Below are 22,923 nucleotides of genomic sequence, written 5' to 3'. Positions count from 1 at the left end.
TCTTTGCAAAAATGATTGCTCAGGACCTTCACTCTACATTCTATAGAACAATATGCACCTCCCCTGATAGACTTTGAGCCCCTCCAAGGGCAAGAACAAGGTATAATTTATATGTGTACAGTCCATGTCTAGTGCAACCCTTGGAGTACTGGGCATTCAATAAATAAGTCATAATGAATTAAGAAAGGGAAGAATCTATTTCTTTTGTTCCTATCCTGCTCCTGCTACCTTGTGGTGGGCCTGGGGCTAACAGAGGGTAGAAGTCAGGTTAGTACCACCTCTGTCATTACTAATGAGAACAGAAACTTTTATAGAATCAGGCTTAGGACACTTAAAATAAATCTCCCATACGAAGTTTAGAATGAATAGAAGAGGCTAAACTATCCATAAATATGTATCTAGAGAAGTGAGAAATGTCTAATGCTCTAGATGAATTCTCATAGAGACCACGGCAGTCTAACCTATATGCACAATGAGTGATGCAGTGGGCGTTGAATATAATTTAGGGTAAGCAAATGTACTGCTGCTTATATAAATAGGCTTGTTTGGTGGGAATTACATCAATAAAATATCCCCCTTAGAGTGTGAAACTGCATAGGTGCTTTTGGTTTTTCTGTAAAGGGACCATACTCCGTAAAATCTTTTTGCAATCAGCAGTCGCCAAGGACTGAGGGTTACAGTGGAGGGTTGTGGTGGTCCAGCTGGTGGAGCATGTCAGGAATCTTGATTACCCAAGCAGAAAACAGTGGTTAAGGAGGGGCCAGAATGCTTTCAATGACTATTTGTTTTAGATTATAATCACTCAAAGATCCAAACACTCACACACTTGAACAATTGCACAAGACTACATGGATTTAGTACCACTGAGGAAAGACAGGCAGAGATAGCACTTATTTCTGAGTGAAAATTGTGTTTTGCTTTGGAGGGAGCAGCTTGCTTATTTCCACATACATCTAGTGAAAGTTAGTGTTCTCTGGGGTTATGAAACAATCCAACCCTGTAAAAGTAATTCTGGTTTAGCCCTGAGACTCTACTTGTAAGAGTAGATTGCACGGTCTTGGCATTGGTTTCTAGGTCTGTGATACGTTGTCATGTGTATGTATACATCGTCTACGTGCGCAGGGAGGTGTGCTGGTGGATTCTGTGGTGCAGATGTGGCAAGGATAGAGCATCACAGATTCTTTACCCTACAGAGCTCCCTATGAACATATGCAGGTAGATGAGGAAAGCAAATACTCTGGGTTCTCCATTCCTTATATCAGCACTATGTCAGCAAGATAGAGTCCTTGCTTTTCAGAGACTTGAATAATGAGGGTTTCCGGTTTTATTACTCACACCTTCCTTTGCCTTTCCACTTCACTATTGGAGATGCTTCAGGCTAAACCCACTGCACTTCATGGTAACTTTTATTTCAGGGGACAAAGGACTATGTAACCAAGCAAAAAGCTGATTTATACACTCTTTTTATGAAAATAGAAAGTTCAAAAGTGAAAACTGGAAATAGGGGTGGACAGGGCAGGAGCAGACAATATTTAAAGGTCGTTCCTCTTATTAATGGATCATGGATCTAATTCAGAAAAGTTAGAGGAGGAAAAAAAAAAAAAAGATGTCCATGTTGGAATCACTTTAAATAAACTGACTAGAAAAATCATTTAATGGAGTGATTAAGAATCCACAGAAAGTTTTAAGAAGAGAATATATATTTAGAACATCTTAAAATTGAGAAATAGAATTACAAACCGAATCCTTACCCATGTGCTCAGACACTGAAAGAAAACCCTGAAATGGATTTGAAATGAGATGGAGCTAATGAGTTCCTTATTGGGAGCCTGACCACGCTGGGGAGTGTTAAATAATCAGAGGCAACAGACACTCTAAGAGCAAGATGGAATTTCTGCTCCCTGTCAAGGCTGGCAAACTGCGATGTGGTAATTGTTTCCCAAACCGAATCTGTCTTGTAAAGAGAATCGGCAAGTACTTTCCACATCTGTGGATCATTATCCTGGCATCCCCAGCATTCTGGAGGATTGATGTTGTCTTCCCCTTCTCTTTTTCTCCAGGGTGGCCTCTAGGCAAAGAGTTAGACCAATTGCCATAGCAAAAATCATCAGGATTCTTACCACTACCTCGTGGATGAGTTTGAGATGCCTTTTTAAAGGAATAACTGTGTTTTTTCAAAGCTTTGTTATCAAGAGGGGCAAAGACCCTGAAATTTACCATCATCTCATCTGGGAGTCTATGCCTATAAAAAGGTGTGTGCGGGGGCCATTATATCCACAGGGTGTAGATGACTTGAAAACGTGATGTATTGTAGAAACTACGGATTCCTCAAACTAAGCAGTGAGGGTTCGCTAGACAAACCATAATGCCCCATCAATCAGTATATCCCGAGCCTCCCAGAGAATGGCTCCGTGGACAGAGGTGGGGTCATTGTGTTTGCCCTAAAACATGAAATCTGCATTCACTTTATTCACCAGATCTTTGGTGAGTGGATGGAAGGGAAGAATCCTGCTTGGTATTTCTCTTCTTTCATGCAGTTTTTTTAAAATTATTATTTTGTTTTTGTTTTGTTTTTAAAGCTCAGTTAAGATGGTTTAAGCTCTTTAATGAAACTGGGTACTATTTTAGACTTTTATTAGAATTTCTTTATGCTGAAATAGATATATATCTACAGATATAGATATAGATATATATCTCAGTATAATAATTCCAAGAAAAACCTATCTAACATTTCTTACAAAATTGGAAGAGGCATTTTTGAAGTTATAGAACATCTACTTCCTAGCAGCTTTCTTTTTTACCTTCTAGTTTCAAGCTACTATTCCCCATGCTTCCCCCAGGTTTATGCTATTGTGTGCTGTTCTAAAGTGTCAGCCCCAGGAGAGGGTGGTAAGAAAGGAGCAAAGGAATAGCTCACTACTATCAGGAATCCTATATTTGAAATATTCAGGGGACAAGAGTCAAAGTGAAAAAAGGTGATGAGTTAGGGCTGTGGGCGTCCTATGGTAAGGAAAATCAACACAAAACAAACCTCTCTTATTCCTTTAAAAGTGTCACTGAAGTGAACCAGGCCTTTAGCATCTTTTTTCTTTACCCTGAGTTCCCTGGTAGGAATGAACTTGAGGTGGGGGAGGATGTCAAGGATGAGTGTCATACGCCTAAGTCACAGAGCTCAGGTTCAAAGTAAGCCTGAGGTTTAATGCGAGACAGAACGGCTGTGGAACTAAAGAGTGCATCTTACTTAGAAACTGGAAATACATAACTAAATATGCACATGTGCACACATGTGTCTCTTCTTTGTCTAGAGGAGTAAAGTCAGTCTCTTGAGTGATCATTATCACCACAATAAGTTTGTCAGAAAGGAAGGCAGTGGCCATAGCTGCCTGGTCTTCTGGGCTGGATCAAGGGGATCGAAGCTGTGGTTGATACCGGTATGTGCCAAAAATAATTGGCAAACAGACAGGAAAAGGAGAATGACCAAAATTAAAAGATAGGAGAAAGGAGAAAAATTTAACAACAACCCAAAAGAGAATATTAGGTGACCCTGCAGGTTTTCAGATGAAATATTCCCGCTTACACTCGCTCACTGTGTTTTGCAAGTCAATGTCATTTCTAAAGGAACTGTCCAAATTTTCTGGGTATTCCTTCTCCTTCATCTGGTTAGTACGGTGTGACTGCTTATGCTGGTAAAGGAACCGGGTCATGATGCCGATGATAGAGAAGATGATGAATATCACCACCGCTATTACTCCTGTCGATAAAGAGGAAAGAAAGAGAGAAGGAAATCATCAGTTCATGCACTCAAAAGAGGTGATTCAGTCTAAACAGGGAACCCACTTAGGAGAAAGAAACAAAAGAAACCAAACAACAAACTCTACCGCATGCCCAGAACTGAAGTCCAGCTGAAATGTGTTCAGTCTTCAGATACTAAAAACATCTCCTCTTTCAGACTGGCCAGGAAGAAAACCAGTGAAAATCAGAGAATGCCATCATATAAACATGGACTCAGACTGGCAAAGGACTTCTTAATTATTTCTTCAAGACTTGATTTAAAGAATGCAACAAAATCATTTAATTAGCACATTTGTCATATTTAATCATTTCCCACTTCTTGCAACCAAGAAGTTTCAGAACTACTTTAGCACCCTGGAAAACCATGGTGAAGTGTCCCAGACTTCAAAGTATGCTCTCCTGATGTGAATTCACTTAAGGTATATGTTTGCTTTGCTGAACATGTTTTGTTAATAATGACAAACTTCCCAAACATGTAGGGTGTTCCTACACTGCTGTGCACTCTGCTAGGCATGGGACAGCTCAGAGACAGTATGCCTCTGTCGTTCAGAGATTGAGAGTCAACTGAAATGACAGTCTTCTTCCAGTTAGGTCAGATTTCTGCCTGCTTTGACTGCATGTGATTTTACTGCATTTACTCGGCAAGTTGCCCTCGCTGACTCGAAGGTCTTGTCTGTACCTTTGCCAAGAAGCCTCTTGGGATGCGAAGAGCAAAGTCAGCAAAAAGAGGGTGAAAATGTAGGAACTGGTGACTTTTAAAGAGAGAATGGTTCTATAAATGAACATAGGATTTTCAACATTAAAATAAGAGAAGTATTTATGATATTCAAATATAAGTTTATTCCCAAGAAAGCACATATTTTAATGTTTTTGTTTTTCTTTCTAAGTAGAACGTATAGTGACACAATACATTTCTTTTAGAAAGATAGTTTTGGACATCCTGTATCCTGATTTACATAAGCATGGGCATTTAAGAGTTAAATATATTGACTGCACATTTTCTCCTGATTTGTTTTAGCGCCAGGGCCATGATTAAGACTGCATACTTTTTTTTTTTTTTTTAAATATTCAGAAACCACTATGCAGCATTTTCCCTGACTATTTTAGAATAAGGCAGAGTAAAACCACCTAAGTTAACAAATGTGAATACACTGGGTGGTAGTGGAGTTACTTCCCTGACTGGGGTGCAGCTTTATGGGATAAAATACGGAATCCGTTTCCACTCCTTCAGTACACAGACTGTTCAGAGTGAGAGGAGTTTTCCCAAGAGATTGAGATGCCTTTCCTGTTCTTAGAGGCTCACAGAAGCATGTAACTGAGTGGAAAAATGTCAGCAGTCACAAGTCTTTTCTCCCCCTGTCAAATGGGAAATTTTAGGAAAAGAAACAGGCACTACATTCTTTTTTTTTTTTCCCAATTTATTTATTTTCAGAAAAACAGTATTCATTATTTTTTCACCACACCCAGTGCTCCATGCAAGCCGTGCCCTCTATAATACCCACCACCTGGTACCCCAACCTCCCACCCCCCCACCACTTCAAACCCCTCAGGCACTACATTCTTTCCTGTGTTTCTTGCTTCCAAACAAAAATCAGGTTGGACCCTCTTCCCTGAAGCAGAAACTCAGGTCAGACATTTTAAGAACTTCCGTAACACGGTTTTTGCTCCTCACAACTACATTATAATGGTGCATTTCTGTGCTCCCACAAGCATTTGCACTTCCTCCCTCAAAAAATCATTTTCTAGTTCCATTGTTGCTGTGAGTTCATTGTGGACAACCTCTATGGCTTTCGCCCATGTATTCCTATGCTCAGTGCCGGGCCTGACCCTTAGCTCAGATTCATGAAATAGAAGTTAAATGAATGGATACTGCTGACTTTTAAAAGAACTCCATCTGGTGTGTATCTGCTCATTTAGCCTGCCAGAGACAGCAATGGGGGGTACCTGCTAGGGCTATGGTTCTTGGATTGGAATGAATTCAGTCTCTCATGGGCATCTTATATTAAACAAGGTTTGGGAATCATTCTGTGTTGCAAGTCCCAGAAGGGGTGGGGAAGCAAAAAATAAGTTACTGAAGGTAGTAGCCAGGCTATGGCAGGATAAAAAGCGGTGAGACCGACAGCAATGAGAAAATGGAAGGACAGGGGAGGAAGGAGGGAGAGCTGAGCTCACAGCAGAGCAGATCTGTATCCATAACCATATGTGCTGCTGGATTGGAAACTCTGTTCCTGTGGGCTTCACCCTGCTCATTAGATCCAACCCAAATCACTTGGTGGAGAAAACCAATAGGACTGGGGCTTCACCAATCTGTCTGACCCAACATGGCTTCCTCCCATATGTTTTATTGGTGTGCTTTGTTTGTGCTTTAGGAAAACTGACAACTGGATGAAATGAACAGAGTGCACACTGCCTGTCACTAAGGAAATGTTGCAGCTGTTGACTCAGTAGTCAGCTGCCTGATGGATCAGGGCAGGATGAATCCATGGTGATGGCGATGAAAGGGGAAAGGGTGCCTTTGATCACGTCCATGACTATTCATGAAAAAGCTCATGATCTGGAAGATCATGCAGGGTTCTGGATACTAGATGGCTATAATTAAGAAAGGAATCAAATAAATTCCTCGCAAGTACAGAATCATTTATGACCCCTCTGCTTTCAGCAATAAGGAATGATTTACCTCCAATGACGGCCGAGTCACTCCGAACAGCATTAGTGAGTGGTTCTCGCTCATCTGTCTTCCCAAAGGGATCTGCAAGGAGTAAAAGACATGGCATTTCACTCCTCATTCTGGATACAGGGAGGAGGTGTACAATATGGATTTGAGATGACACATCTCTGGATTAGACCAAGTGCTCTCAAACAGTTGTGGGCTTACATTTTTTTAGGAACCCAAACAAACATACACACAAAAAAGCTTCTGAGGTACACAACTTCCACCCCATAGTTCCATAACTATTAGCTTCTATATCAGCTATAAGATAATGGACTGAAACAGATGATGGTAGAACCCACCCATATCTGCTTTTGCCTACAGTTTACTTCTTGGCCTAACCTAGAGGTCCCTCTCTGCCTTGTTGGACCCTCCCTCCTCATGGCAATGGCCTCTTACCTCAAGCATACATATGATTTCTGCTTCAGAGGTTTCTTTAGCTGCACAAGGATCCAGAGTCCATTGACAGGGAAAGACAAAAGTGCTGGAGGATTAACACCCCCAAGAAACCCTCACTGACAGAGAGAGGCATTTCACTACACGTACATTAACATGTATGGTAGAAGAAGAAAGAACATCAAATTTGAAGGCATGGAGACCTGGCATCAAATTTGAAGGCATGGAGACCTGGCTTTGAATCTTGATCTGCCACTTGTTGTCAGTGTTGTCACTGGTGACAGTAAGTTAGATGCATTTTTAAATAACAAATCTGCAAATGTATTAAAAGGGGGTAATGATACTCATATGCATATAGCACACATGGAATTTTCAAGACCTATAGCATCTGCCATCAGTATCCCTGTATCCTCAAGGAAATGCCTACAACGTGACTATTGTTTTTCCTGCTTCACAGATAAGGAAATTAGATTGAAGCTATTTAGTAACTTGTCTGGAGTTATCAGAATTCAAATCAAGGCTAGTCAACTGTCCCATTCTTTTTCCTTCTATTATACCTCACTACTGCCAGGAAAATACCAAGCCTGGTGATGAGTAGGCAGCAGTAAAACTCAGTCCCCTTTCTTTGTTCATGATTAATAACTTCTTTGACAGTTGATTACCACAGTTGATTAAGACAAATCCTAGGGATATTTCAAGACACTATGATGATGGTGACTAAGGAAAGACAGAAAGGGTGTTTTAGGGATGATAATAGTGTGGGACTTTCCTATTATTACGGAAGGCTGATTTTAATTACATGAATTACATTAGTTCAACAACTAGCCTTCCTCTTTCTGACCCTAAAATTAAATATATATATATATATATATATATATATATATATATATAAAGTTCTAACTACTAACTATTGAGTTCTAGCTACTCATCTATTAAAAGTAGGATTATATTCAATACATATAAAATTCAACCATGAGAAAACAGTCATAATGCTTAACTACCTGTAATCATATAAAGTAAGGACTTGTGTAATACTAGCCTTCAACCTACAACTTCTTGAAGATATCGAAAGCAGTGCTACCAGAAGAAGGCAGTTCCCTGAGTATTCTCCTGTGTACCTGATGAAGAGTGAACTGTGGTCACTGCGTTCACATCCACATCCATCATGGAGCCACAGCTGGATTCCGTCAGGGTCCCATGGACAGTCACAGGTGCAATGGTGGTGTGACGCAGGGCTGCCTTCAGGGGTGCTACCTGGTTATACTGGACTGAAGACAGGCATCCAACAAAACCCAGGGTGTTGGCTTTGGCAACTACAGAATCCAGTCCAACATGCTCTGCAACATGAAAGACATGCCTGTGTTTTGTGTTTGCTTGTTTGTTTGTTTGTTTTTTCAAATTATGCTCTATATCCTTTTTAAATAATGTTTAAAATTACAGAACTTACCTTAGAATTCTTTGAGTAAGGGAAACTATCTCCTGTCTCTCCTCGTCTTCTCTCCCCAAACCTTACCCTACACTATAAGCCTCAATTTATCAACCACATATCATGGAAAACTGTTAGGGCCATCTCTGCTTTCAATTAATATTTAAAACTTCCAAATTCTCATTCATATATTTTATGAACTGTAACAAAGACTTAATAAATCTGTTCTACACTCTGGATGTTTTATAAAATTCTTTCATTATCCCTGTCACCATTCAACTACAGATGTTGGGGATTAGTTCAAGCACACTACAGTGCTCATTACATTGCACTCAAAAATGTCGCAAGTAAAAAGAAAATGAAAAGAGGTAAAGAGAACAGAAGTCAAAGTGGCCCTTCCAGAAGTTTCTCACATTCAGTGTTGTATGTGGACTGTGTAAACTGACCATCTACTCAAGATTTTCACCTGCTTAGTTCTGTTCATGGTACTGATTGGGGGGCACTGATTTTCTGATAGCAATCTCCCAAAGCATCTTTGAGTCTCTGTAAAAGGTGAAGAGGCAATCATTTATGATTCATAGCAAGATCTAGCATCTTATTTTCTTCAAGATTTGTATTAAGATTACTCAGTAGCCCCTTTCTCTCTTTTAGCAAAGATAATTTGAACAAATTCCTAAGACACAATTACATAAAACTTCAATACACATGAACTGCTTCTTTTTTTCTTAAGGTGTAACAGTTTCAACCTACCTAGATGGTTCAAATAGTTATTGTATTTTCATAATCTGTTTATCTTCTGGAAGAAGACAAGGACTTCCCTTTCCACCCAGCAGGGATTCTATTTATTTCAAATCTATAAATGGTCAAAGTGCCTCCATGTATCTCCAAGTGAGAATTATTCTGGTAGCATGTAGAAGGAGATGTGATAAGAATATGGAAGGAAAGGAGGAATTAGCACCCCTTTATAATGCCTTCTCTAGTTTTATGCTTATATTCTCTGCCCGCAACACCCATATAAATCTCACTAGTTTATCACCTCTCTCTTCTTACTGGAGAAGGAAAGAAACCATGTGTATTAATTTTATACAGCCATTTTAACAAATTACTGCACATGTAAACAATTTAAATTAAACAATGTAACACAACACAAATTTATTGTCTTATAATTCTGTAGAAGTCTGACATGGGTCTCCGTAGGCTAAAATCAAGCTGCTGGCTTAATTTTAAAACCTCTTCTAGAGGTTTTAGAGGATAATCCATCTCTTTGCCTTTTCTAGCTCCCATGAGCCACCTACATTCCTTGGCTTGTTGCCCTCTCCCCAGATCTTCAAAGCCAGATCTGTTGCATGTCACAAAGACTTTTTGTCTTTGTCTTTTGTCTTTGTGACATGCAACAGATCTGGCTTTGAAGATCTGGGGAGAGGGCAACAAGCCAAGGAATGTAGACATGTTGCATGTCTTTCCTCCACAGTCACTCCTGCTTCTAATTCTCTCCTGTTGCTTTCTTTTTTCACCTTAAAGACTCTGGTGAATACAGCGGGCTCACTCAGAAGTTTCAGGATATTCTCCCTATTTTAAAGCTAGCTGATTAGCAACATTAATTTCATTGGCAACCTTACTCCTCTTTGCCACTTAACCTAACATATTCACAGGTTCTGAGGATAGGACTTGGGTGTCTCTGTGGATCGTTATTCTTCCTACCATTATATGTCTGAGATACCATGAGAATTTTCCGGGTAATGATAATGAAAATTTAACAGAGATGTAAAGTGACACGTCTTCAAAAGTAAAAGAACACTGGAGCAGGGGTGAGGGTGTGGAAACTACTGATTTCCAAATATTCCAATAAATATCCAATAGTAGTGGTACATATTTGTCACTCATTAAAGGATCACGCATATGTTCATGTTTATTTCTCAATAAAGTCTCCAAAAGACTTTCTCATAAGAGACTTTTTGAATACTGTTATGTAACAGTTTCCCAGGCCAAAAACTTTCTTTAATTAAGAGAGCGTACTTTTGCTAAATGGCACTACAACTCAGTGTACCCTGCTATAATTCCAAACATGCATTCACTACTGATTGGTAGTTCTCAAGGGGTAAAGTTAGAGATTAGAGCATTTAAAATAAGATGAAGAAGACAGGAGAAGAAAAGCAGAAACTGACATGAAGTTTTTGCATTGTAGGATTTCAAAACGGGGGAAAGTGACATGTCATTGTCATTATGCCTTAAGGGTCTAAGTCAAAAGTGCCAGATTCATTCCCAGAACTCAGATAGAAAGAACCCTAGATCAGGGCCAAGGTCCTTGGAGGACATCAATCTAGTGACTGCTAGGGATACAGGCTCCAGGAACAAGAAAAAGCACATGGATAAATTGGGGGAAATGACAGACAATGACATTCTCTTCTTAAAGGAAGAGATGTTTTGAATAAAGTCTTATGTCTAAAGTGTATTTATTCTAGGTGTATAATAAAGATGGAACCCTGGAGATGTTTCTGAAAAGAAATGAAGATGATAAAAGTCCCTGATAGGAGAAAATACTCCCAGTACAGGACCAGATATAATGATTTCTCAGATCTTTACATATATGGAGATGTTAATTAATTAATTAATTAATTAAAATATATATTAGGATGACTCCAAATTGTTTTTTCTTCATATAGCCTTGTTACCTAATATGTGGTAGGTAATAATCATTTATTAAAAGAAATTTAAAAGTTACAAATACTCAGTGGTCCCCATCTATTACAAGTACCTATTATATAACTATGCAATAACTGGTTTTAAAGTATTTTTCTTTTTCCCCTCAAAAGCTCTTCCAGCTATTTGTTACTATTATCCAAAATTTACAAAGGAAGACACTGACTCTTAGAAAGGTTAAAAGATTAAAAATGTTTATCATCACTAGCCATCAGGGAGATTCAAATTGAAACCACATTGAGATACCGCCTTACACCAGTTAGAATGGCCAAAAGTAGCAAGACAGGAAACAACATGTGTTGGAGGGGATGTGGAGAAAGGGGAAGCCTCTTACACTGTTGGTGGGAATGCAAGTTGGTGCAGCCACTTTGGAAAACAGTGTGGAGATTCTTCAAGAAATTAAAAATAGAGCTTCCCTATGACCCTGCAATTGCACTACTGGGTATTTACCCCAAAGATACAGATGTAGTGAAAAGAAGGGCCATCTGTACCCCAATATTTATGGGGTCGCCAAACTGTGGAAAGAACCAAGATGCCCTTCAACAGACGAATAGATAAGGAAGATGTGGTCCATATACACTATGGACAATTATGCCTCCATCAGAAAGGATGAATACCCAACTTTTGTAGCAACATGGACGGGACTGGAAGAGATTATGCTGAGTGAAATAAGTCAAGCAGAAAGAGTCAATTATCATAGGGTTTCACTTATTTGTGGAGCATAACAAATAGCATGGAGGACAAGGGGAGATGGAGAGGAGAAGGGAGGTGAGGGAAATTGGAAGGGGAGGTAAACCATGAGAGACTATGGACTCTGAAAAACAATCTGAGGGTTTTGAAGGGGCGGGGGGTGGGAGGTTGGGGGAACCAGGTGGTGGGTATTGGAGAGGGCAGATTGCATGGAGCACTGGGTGTGGTGCAAAAACAATGAATACTGCTATGCTGAAAAGAAATTTTAAAAAATTAAATTAAATTAAATTTTTAAAAAAAGACAATGTGGCGAAGTTGAGGCTCAACTATATTCAGGTTATAACTTGAAACACAGGATTTTTTATTATTTTTTTTAACTCTTCCTGTCGGTTAACCTCCCTCTGCTGGAGACACCTGGTTTGAATTCTATCTCCACTTTCTGTGGATTACTGACTAAGTAAACCTTTCTGGGATTTAAATACTACAACCAGAAAATGGACATAGCAATGCTAACTTGTTGTTGTCAATCTCTTTAAGATTTTTTTATTTCTTTAAGATTTGCTTATTTATTTTACAGAGAGAGAGTGACAGGAAGAGAGCTCAAGTGGGTGGAGGGGCAGAGGGAGAGGGAGAGAGAGGGAAGCAGACTCCCCTCTAAGCACAGAGCCCTATGCTGGGCTGGATCTCATGACCCTGAGATCATGTGCCCTGAGCCAAAACCAAGAGCTGGATGCTTACCCAGATGAGCCACCCAGACACCCCTAATTCTTTTTATTTGTAACTGAAACTGAGTTGACATACAATAATACGGTAGTTTCAGGTATATAGCATAATGAATCAATAATTACACATTTTAGAACATACCACAAGTGTAGTTATCATCTGGCACATGTTAGTACATTGTTATTGACTATATTCTCTATGCTGCACTTTTCAGCCCTGTGACTTCTTTATTTTCCAATTTCAATTTTGTACCTTTTAACCCCCTTCACCTATTTTACCCATCACTCATCTTTCCTCTGGCAGCCACCAGTTTGTTTTCTATATCTATGGGTCTGATTCAGTATTTTTGTTTGTTCATTTGTTCTGTTTTTTTTTTTTTTTTTTTTTTTTATTCCACATGTAAATAAAGTCATATGTTATTTGTCTTTCTCTGTCTGGCTTACTTCACTTAGCATATTACCCTCTAGGTCCACCCATTTTGCTGCACATAGCAAGTTCTCATGATTTTTATGGCTGAGTAATATTCCACTCTACATATATAACACATCTTTTTATCCATTCATCTGTCCATAGATATCTGGGTTACTTCCATATCTTGGCTATGGTAAATACTGTAAAAATAAGAAAAAATAAAACAAAGCAAAACAAACAAACAAAAAACTTGACTTGCTACATTAATTTGGAAACACTCAGCTTTTGAAAGTTATGCCCCTCTATTAAAGGAAGTGGATTCTTTTAGCCACAGGGTGTATAGCTCTTCACATGGTCATAAGTATTTGACACTAAGAGTTTAGTTGAGCCAATCCAGGCTAATTTTAGGCAGAAAGTTTATTCTGGATTAAAAAAAAAAGGAGAAAAGATCAGCAATTTCCCAAAAATAGACATAGCTCTAGGATGTAACATGACATTTGCTATATGTCAAAAGCCATTTATGACTTTTGAATCCTAAAGTGTCAAAATATAAGCCATACAGACCCATTCAACCTGAGCTTATAAGAGTAAAATGTTGTACCAACATAAAATATAAAGGAAGATGATATTAATAGAATGTATGAACAGTATATACAAGTAAAGAGTTTTTCCATCAAGAGTTCATTGTGGCTTTTAGGCAAGACAGAAGTAGTCTGAAAATGTAACTACCAGGAGCATCCAAAGGCTAAGAACTGTAGCCTATAGATAAAAGCTTTTAACTCTTAAAGGGGAATAATGTATTAAAAAAAAATACTTGGCATTTATTTAATGTGTTATGCTTTTCATGGTATGTTCATTTTGTATACCTTATGAAAATATTTATCCTTGTGAAGTGACAAAGTATGAGATAGTTATATACAATTACCAGTTATTAAAACCAAGACATAAGATCAAGAAATTGTCCAAAGCAAATTTAAGGATCCCTGGCCAACCCAGGACTGGAACTTAGGTCTCCAGGACTTTATCCTTTTTTTTTTTTTTTTTTTTCTTCCCCATTACATCATACTTAACACACTTCTGTAGGTATTTATTTTTGATAACATGAAAAGAAACCTTACCTCTGTAGCATGACTTACAGCCATTCACTGGCTCATCTGCCTCCACCCATCCATCCCATCTGGATTACAGACAACCTGAACTACCTCGTCTTACCTGAACATCTAAACAGGCACACAATCTGCCAAGAAGGCCTTTCTGTCCCTTAAATACATGGAAAATATCTGCCCCTGCACAGTAAAACTTACATCTATTTATTGGCCACCCATGGCAACCGTTCAGTCTGAAAGAGTGCACTTAACAATTGTTAGCAAGCAGACATTTCCCTACCTCTGTGAGTTTTCATTTACTTTGAAGGATTTATTTAACAGAGCCCCCAATGGTTTCAGGCAGTAAGTCTTATGGTAGGGGCAGATCACTGTGGCTATGGGAGCACAGAAAAGATCCTGAACACAGTTTAGGACAATGGAGATCAAATTCAGTGTGTAAAATAATTTCCAGCAAAATGTATGAAAATAACTTTTTTTTTGGATCTCTAATCATTCAGTAGGTTGTTCTGTTGTGGAGGTACCCAAGAATTTGCATTTTTAAAGCATATTGTTAGTCACATTGATATGGATATTTCATGGACCACACTGAGAAACACTGATTTAGGAAAGATAGCTTGGAATAAATGTATTTAAATAAATTCTTAAATGATGAATGGACAATAATCATGAATGAGTGGGTGGGCAGAGGGTTCCAGTAAAGCCTGTGTAAGGCCTACAATAAGGAGTTTAGCACATTTAAAACACAGAAAAATCAGGTTAACTTTGCTTTAAATTAAAGCAAAAGGGGGTGCCTGGGTGGCTCAGTGGGTTAAAGCCTCTGCCTTCCACTCAGGTCATGATCCCAGGGTCCTGGGATTGAGCCCCCCATCAGGCTCTCTGCTCAGCGGGGAGCCTGCTTCTCCCATTCTCCCTCTGCCTGCCTCTCTGCCTACTTGTGATCTCCGCCTGTCAAACAAACAAACAAACAAACAAATAAATAAATAAATAAAGCAAAAGATGATGTTAGAAAGATAGGCAGGAGCCAGAAGGAGGCATTTTACTTCTATCTTATTTATTTCACAATATTGTTTACAAGTCTATCCCCTGACAAGATTGGAAGCTTCCTGCTTTCGGGAGCACAGTGCTTTTCAGAGTTCCACCCTCATTAACTAGCACACAGTGCCCATCACACACACAATGTGTGTTTGGTAAAGACTTGAAGGAATTAATGAATGAAAAAATACATGTTCCCTAACATTAGCAGTAATGCAGCCTCATCAGAGATATTTACATCCATTTCAAACTTCTTCATTCTGGCCATTGATCAGCATATAGTTTCCTTACTTTCACATTCACATTCAGGACATGTCGTGTGGAACTCTCTTTGATGAGGCCAGCCAAGTCCATTAATATTTCGTACAGCTCTGCCAAGAGTGCACATGGAATAGCCTCCTCATTATTTCAGCACCTTGTTACCTAGAGCTAAATGTACTATTCATATGGCGTCTGAGTGGCCATGTACGTTTGGTTGCTATGTGTCCTAGTGTCCATCCTCTTCATAATGATCCCGTAGACTTTAAGAGTCAGGGCCTATGAATTTGTTCTTCATGTGGCTGAGGAAGCATTTTCCAAAAACCATATGGCAGCCTCTTTTTCTGAAAGTCCCTTTGTCGATGAACACGTCTTTAGACACCTTGCCAAGAAGCACATGTCCCCTTCTCTTCCTCTTAGTCATTAGCACTGAAACCAGGTGACTTTCTTTCTAATTCATTTCCTCAAACTTTGTAATTGTGTGTGTGTGTGTGTGTGTGTGTTTATTGGTTTAGCTTTTATGCACCACACTAGACAAAAATTTTTATGAAGAAAGCATACTTATTTGCTTACCACTAACTACCAATTTTCTAACATAGTATTTCAGACACAGAGGTTGTTAAATAAATCTGTTGAATGATTGACAGAGTCCACATGGCACAGGGTCTCCCCATAACAGGTCTTCCATGACTCTTTGAGTAAAAATACAGATATATATATATGATAATGATACAAGAAGACTAAAAAAATAACCAGGCTAGTTCAGTAAACAAAAGTTCTACCATTTAAAAATTCATTATTTGAACTGGACAACTCAGTAGATGAACTATATTTTTCATTGTTAAATTGGGTTGCTTAGTTATGTGCCTGATGCAAAGACACCTTTATGGATGAGGGATAGTGACTACTGAATCAGTAAAACCTTATCAACACTATCCAAATCTAAAAATTCTAGATATGATACCCCAATGTCAATTCTGCTTGTTTTCCATAGAAAAATCACCTTTTTTGACTTTAAGACTGGGATTTGCAATCCGATATAAAAGTCCATTCTTTGGGATTCAAAGAAACAAAAATAATTCCTCCTGGGGTACTAAACATTTGATATGGGGTCAAAACCAAACTCACATGTATTAATTTGTACCTATGTGTTTGTACTGTTAAAGGAAATAAGCAAAACTGGAGTCTTGCCTATTCTAACAGAAAATCTTTTAACAGAGTCCCAAAATAACCTAGAGAAATATATTCTACTAGGATATGAAACTGCTACTTTGGAGTTAAAAGCACCAATAAGAGTAAAAACCATCCTGAGCACCTTTAGTGCTTTGATGTTATTCCTCTCTCTCGTGCGCTCTCTTTCTCTCTGTTTGTTTACAGATTTAAATGAGGCAAGGAGCACTCTGGGTTTGGAAGGTGAGGGCTCCTCTTCTGTGGCTGCCCCAACTTCATGCTTGAGCAACGTGTCTCTACAGTTCCGGGCATCACACCATCACCCACATCCAGATCCAGTCAAGTCCAAAGGTTGGGGGAGTAGGTGGGAAAAAAAGACTGCCTCATCCCTCATCCTATATTTCTTTTTAAGAATGAAGAATCCTGGGGCATCTGGACAGAAAAGTCCCTTAAGCGAAGCACTCTTGGTTTGGACCCATTGTTTCAGCTCAGGTAATGATCTCAGGGTGGTGCCATCATGCTCAGTACAGAGTCTGCTTAAGTTTCTCTCTCCTTCTCTGCCCCTCGCCTCCACGTACATGCTCTCTCTCTACATAAAATAAGTAGATACATCTTAATTAAAAAAAAAAATGAAGAAACTTTTCTCAGAAACACAGCTACTCATTACCTTTCAGAAAGGTAGCTACTCACTACCTTTCAGACTTCCTCTAATTAGACAGGTTGTGTCATGTACTCATGCCTACTCCAATCTCTGGCAGTGAAAATGGACCATCATCATTTACTTGGACCAGCAGTTCAAAGACCTGTTTTTGGTCTCAAGACCCATTTCTACTCTTAAAAATTTGGAAAAAAAATATTGGATATCCATAGCCCTTTTGTATCTATCACTAACTCCTGTATTAGAAATGAAAGCTGAGGAAATTTTATTTTATTTATTTTTAAAAGATTTTATTTATTTGGCAGACAGAGATCACAAGCAGGCAGAGAGGCAGGCAGAGAGAGAGAGGAGGAAGGAAGCAGGCTCCCCGCTGAGCAGAGAACCTGATGTGGGGCTCGATCCCAGGACCCTGGGATCATGACCTGAGCCGAAGGCAGAGGCTTTAACACACTGAGCCACCCAGGCACCCCAAAAGCTGAGGACATTTTAAAACAAAACCTTAGAGCACCCATCCCATTAGCTGTCTGAGTAAAGATATTATCACTCATCTTGTAGCCCCTGAAAAACCATTTTACATTTGTGAGAGAACGTAACAAAGACATAAAATCTCTAGTACGAAAATAAAGATGGTTTTAATATTGTGAATTCTCTAAAAAGGTCCTAGGATCGGGGAACCTGGATGGCTCAGTTGGTTAAATGACTGTCTTCGGCTCGGGTCATGATCCCGGAGTCCTGGGATCAAGTCCCACATCGGGCTCCCAGCTCCATGGGGAGTCCGCTTCTCCCTCTGACCACCTTCATGCTCTCTCACTCTGTCTCTCTCTCACTCAAATAAATAAATAAAATAAAATAATTTTTAAAAAAGGTCCCAGGATACCCAAACCCCACTCCCAACGACCCCTGGACCAAACATTTAAAACCACTGCTTCAGACCAATTAGGAAGAATCCTCCAGGACTGTAGATTGAGAAAAACTTTACAGAAGCACATGACTTCATGGAAGAGCATGAATGTTTGAATAAAACCAGATTTTTTTTTCTCTATCATATGGCGGTTTTATTTTTATTTTCATTTTTTATTAACATATAATATATTACTTGTTTCAGGTGTACAGGTCTGTGATTTATCAGTCTTACAGAATTCACAGAGCTCACCATAGCACTACCTTCCCAATATCCAATACCCAACCACCCCATCCCTCTCACCCCACCTCCCTTCCAGCAACCCTCAGCTTGTTTCCTATGATTATAAGTCTCTTATGGTTTGTCTCCTTCTCTGGTTTCATCTTGTTTCATTTTTCCCTCCCTTCCCCCATGATCCTCTGTCTTGTATCTCAAATTCCTCATATTAGTGAGATCATATACCAGAATTTTGTTAGGAAGGGGGAATTAAATCAAAATGGATGGTGAGTAGATCACCAATACTGAGTTGCATACACACAAACCAACAATCTCTGGAAGCCATGCAAGAGCCATATTTACACACATAAATATATACACATACAGACATAAGAACCTATCTAAATAACATTAAGTAACAATTCAGCAAACAAAAGTTCTACCTTTAAAAATCCTACCTCCCACCACAACTTCAGTTTAAAAAGCAGTTATTTTTGATAAGCTATTTGTTGACCTTTTATAAATCTTTTTTTTTAAAGATTTTATTTATTTATTTGACAGAGCAATCACAAGTAGGCAGAGAGGCAGGCAGAGAGAGAGGAGGAAGCAGGCTTGATGCGGGGCTCGATCCCACGACCCTGGGATCGTGACCTGAGCCGAAGGAAGAGGCTTTAACCCACTGAGCTACCCAGGGGCCCGGACCTTTTATAAATATCTTGATGTCTAGGTTGAATGACCTAAATTTGGCTGCTCTAAATAAGGAATAATAGAGCTATTCTTTAGGGACTGAATGAAGAAGAAACAGGCAAAACTGTCCCATTGGTGATGATCATATTTAATGTTGCCTTTTGTTTTCTTTTTTTGTAAATTATCTTCTATTCTGGTGTGAACCTGTATCACATACCACATCATACAAGACACTATTATATGCCTATGTCATTCAGGATGACCTTTGAAATACTGCTCTGTAATAATACTACAGGTACTAGTTACTAAGCATCTATCAGATTAAGTGGTAAAGATTCACACAGACAAATGGCATACATTAGCTTTAAGAGTTGGAAAAGACAGAGTAGTGTAGAATTATAACTTCTCTGTAATGAGAAAAGTAAATTTATAGGGATTCAAAGTCACTGTAACTAAAACTCCACTCTTCCATTACATTTGAGGCAAGTCTGTAAGCTAAAGAATGCAAGGGACACTATAAAGAAAATGAAAAGGAAAAGGAAAGAGATTTTCCCTGAAGCCCCCAAAAGGAACACAGCCTTATTTAATTTTACCGTCATAAGGCTTATAAAACACTTCTGACCTCCACAAATATATGATGAATTTATGTTGTTGTAAATCACCAGGTTTGTGACAATGTGTAACAGCAGCAAGAGGAAAGCAATGCACATAGGGACATTCTTTGTGAATGTCAAAGTGGTTCTGTTTCTATTTTTAAAACATACTTAGATATTAATATTTTAATGGCTATATAACAGTGGTAATTTTATCATTTAAATATTTCTATTTAATAAATTTGGTGATTGCAAAGTCTCTACTTTGTATGTCTCTAATATGCACAAATTTCAATTATCACAATTTAAATCACACCAGTCCTCAAGCAACATAATTCAAGTTTCAGCGACCATAGTGGACTAACTGGAAATAATTGCATAAAGTACAAATTCTCCTGCTAGCCCTTCAGTCAACAAACACATAAATTACAAATGCTCAGCATAATTAGTGACCAATCACAACATTCTTTCAAAATCTATTGGTGATTGGTCACTGGGGCATCTATTATTCAGTTCCCACACAGACAGCAAAGCACAGAGTTGTGTCACTTCTTCATCTCTCAATGATAAGCCCATGTGACATTTTCTAAAAATAGATAAAAAGGGGGAATTGGTCAACAAAGATGAACATACAGCAAAGAAATAAAAAACAACACTGACGATTAAACTCAGATGTAAAGAGATTCATACAAAGGAATAGCTGACCATGGAAATGCTGACATGTGTTGTTTGACAGACTCTAGATCTGCAGCCACAGGAATTAGTGAAAGTGATACAATTTGATACAAATGAAGAAGTGGGTTTGTGACAAAAAGAATGACAATGTCCCAGGGGAAGGGCTACTAGTAGAAATCTTTACATTAAAGGAACTCTCTAAGACATTTCATGTCATTGAAAGTACAAAGGATAAAATATTAGAAGCTGATCCAAATGTAGGGGTAAGACAGTTAACCATGGCCTAAAAAAGATATTTCCTCTCTATTTGCCATATAACAAGAAGTAAGCTCTGTGAAAACTACTCTTCATACATTTTTAACAAGCACACTAATTTTCAATGTTTCTAATATTTTAGGTGACAGTGTACTAAACAGATATTAGTTTTTCTATTTTTTCATTTCCCCAAGAGAACTTCTAATGCTGTAGAAAAAAAAATTTTAAAGATTTTTATTTATTTATTTGACAGAGAGAGATCATAAGTAGGCAGAGAGGCAGGCAGAGAGAGAGGAAGGGAAGCAGGCTCCCTGCTGAGCAGAGAGCCCGATGTGGGACTTGATCCCAGGACCCTGAGATCATGACCTGAGCCGAAGGCAGCAGCTTAACCCACTGAACCACCCAGGCGCCCTGTAGAAAAAAATTTGTATGGAATCAGAAGAGACCCCGAATCGCTAAGGAAATGTTGAAAAACAAAAATAAAACTGGGGGCATCATGTTACCTGATTTTAAGCTTTACTACAAAGCTGTGATCACCAAGACAGCACGGTACTGGCATAAAAATAGGCACATAGACCAGTGGAACAGAGTAGAGAGCCCAGATATGGACCCTCAACTCTATGGTCAAATAATTTTCGACAAAACAGGAAAAAATATACAGTGGAAAAAAGACAGTCTCTTCAATAAATGGTGCTGGGAAAACTGGACAGCTATATGTAGAAGAAGGAAACTCGACCATTCTCTTACACCGTACACAAAAATAAACTCAAAATGTATAAAAGACCTCAATGTGAGACAGGAATCCATCAGATTCCTAGAGGAGAACATAGGCAGTAAATTAGTTCATTTTATTCTCACTTAGTAAAAAGTCTGATGTCAACCAGTCTAGGGTTGGTATCTTGGTTTCAGATATCACCAGAATTTTTTCTAGATTTATACTTCCTGCCTCATAGACTAGGGACTTTGTCTTCCTCCTCATAACATAAGTTGAGGAGCTTCAGTTACTAGGTCTATGTTCTAGACAGAAAAAAATAGAGCGAATAAAGGGCAAAAGTGTGCATACTTGCTAAGTCAGGCCTTTTGGAAAACCCTAGTGACTTCTGCTTTGAGCCCATTGTCCAGGACAATGTTGCATGGCCAGTTTTAACCCAAAAAGAAGGCTGAGAATGTGCTGAACAAGGGGAATACTTCCCTCAAACAAATAAGCAAACAAAACCAGAAAACACTACTATGTTCTATTAAGAAGAGGAGAATAAATATTGAATATGATGCGAACTTTTTACAGTGTCTGATTCAACACCCTTCAGACAAACTTTCCTCTTTACATGCTATTAAACAATTGTGTAACTTCCCCTCTAGACACAGGTTTTTGTTACCAATGAATCAGACAGCTCCTGGTTTCAACATTCAACTCTCCCACTTATTAACATTGTGTCCTTCGTATACTTATGTGATATCTTTTGGACTGATTATTCATTTATAAAATGAGAATGAGTAGAGTGCCTGCATGTGATAGATTACAAGGGGCCACAATTGTTGACATTCCTTCCATTGAGACATAAGCTCTATCTCCTGTCCCACTGAATGTGAGTTGACTTGTGGCTGCTTTGATCAATGGAGCCCATTGTAAATGATACTCTGCCAATTCCAGGACTAACCTTCAAGAGTGCTGGCACCTTCTGCTTTGGGGGCTTGGGGCCCCAACCTTTCAGGAAAAAAGCCCCACTACCCTGAAAGAACATGTGGACAGAACTTGACTAAATGGAGAAAGAGTAGGGCTCTCCTGAGCTCAGCTTTCTAGATGTCCCTTCCAAGGCACCATGCTTGTGAATAAATATGTCTGAGATCCCACAGACTGGCCCAGGTATTAGTCAGATATCACCAAGAGACCTTACTTAACTCTGCAAATAGCTAAAAGCCAATCAGGCAAGCACAGCCCCAATTCCACAAAATCATGAAACATTTTTAAATAGACATTGGATTAAACTACTAAATTATGGGATAGTTTGACATCCAGCAAAAGATACTTAAGATTATACCTCACGCTTGTTGTGAGGACTAAATGTAAAATGAAGGTGGATCTCACTTATGGCCTGGCACACAGTAAATACTCAACAATGTTTACTCGACAATTATTCTCTAAGATACCACGCACCTGCCTGTGGAAGGAGATAACCCATCTGTCCAATCAGGTCTCTATCATGCACTTACCACCTCAGGACTGTTTTCTAATTAGCCTTTAAGCTGACATGTTACTTCGATTCAGCTATATCATTCCTTCTTCACTTTTCATGTGCTAATTTTTTGATAAGATATAAAGTTTTGTGAAATGGGGTTATATTATGTTTTTATACTTTTTATTAACAACTATGGCATAGTGGGATAAATATGAGCTCTGGAGACAGGCAAATATGGCTTGCATTCACTTCAGCCTATTGATATGTGTGGTTGAGCATTAGAGTTTGAATTCTCCCAAAAGCAGACTCTAAAGCAAGCACTAGAGAGTCTGTACTTTATTTGGGAA

The 22,923-nt window shown here is 38.8% G+C and overlaps 1 protein-coding gene across 2 annotated transcripts in view; it reads right to left on the bottom strand.

Moving 5' to 3' along the window:
- Positions 1-22,923, bottom strand: part of CNTNAP5 (contactin associated protein family member 5) — an 858,994-nt gene that overhangs the window by 3,566 nt on the left and 832,505 nt on the right. For both annotated transcript variants that reach the window (XM_044242676.1, XM_044242675.1), the window contains 3 exons: positions 8,017-8,235; positions 6,470-6,541; positions 3,578-3,751 (listed from right to left, as the gene is read on the bottom strand). In XM_044242676.1, coding sequence (XP_044098611.1) covers positions 3,578-3,751; positions 6,470-6,541; positions 8,017-8,235 — 465 coding nt within the window. The remainder of the gene's footprint in view (positions 1-3,577; positions 3,752-6,469; positions 6,542-8,016; positions 8,236-22,923) is intronic.

Source organism: Neovison vison, chromosome 3 (assembly GCF_020171115.1).
Source record: "Neovison vison isolate M4711 chromosome 3, ASM_NN_V1, whole genome shotgun sequence".
NCBI classification, from domain to species: Eukaryota; Metazoa; Chordata; class Mammalia; order Carnivora; family Mustelidae; genus Neogale; species Neogale vison.
Note: the sequence above shows the minus strand (reverse complement) of the source record. Positions and strands in the feature narration are given on the sequence as shown.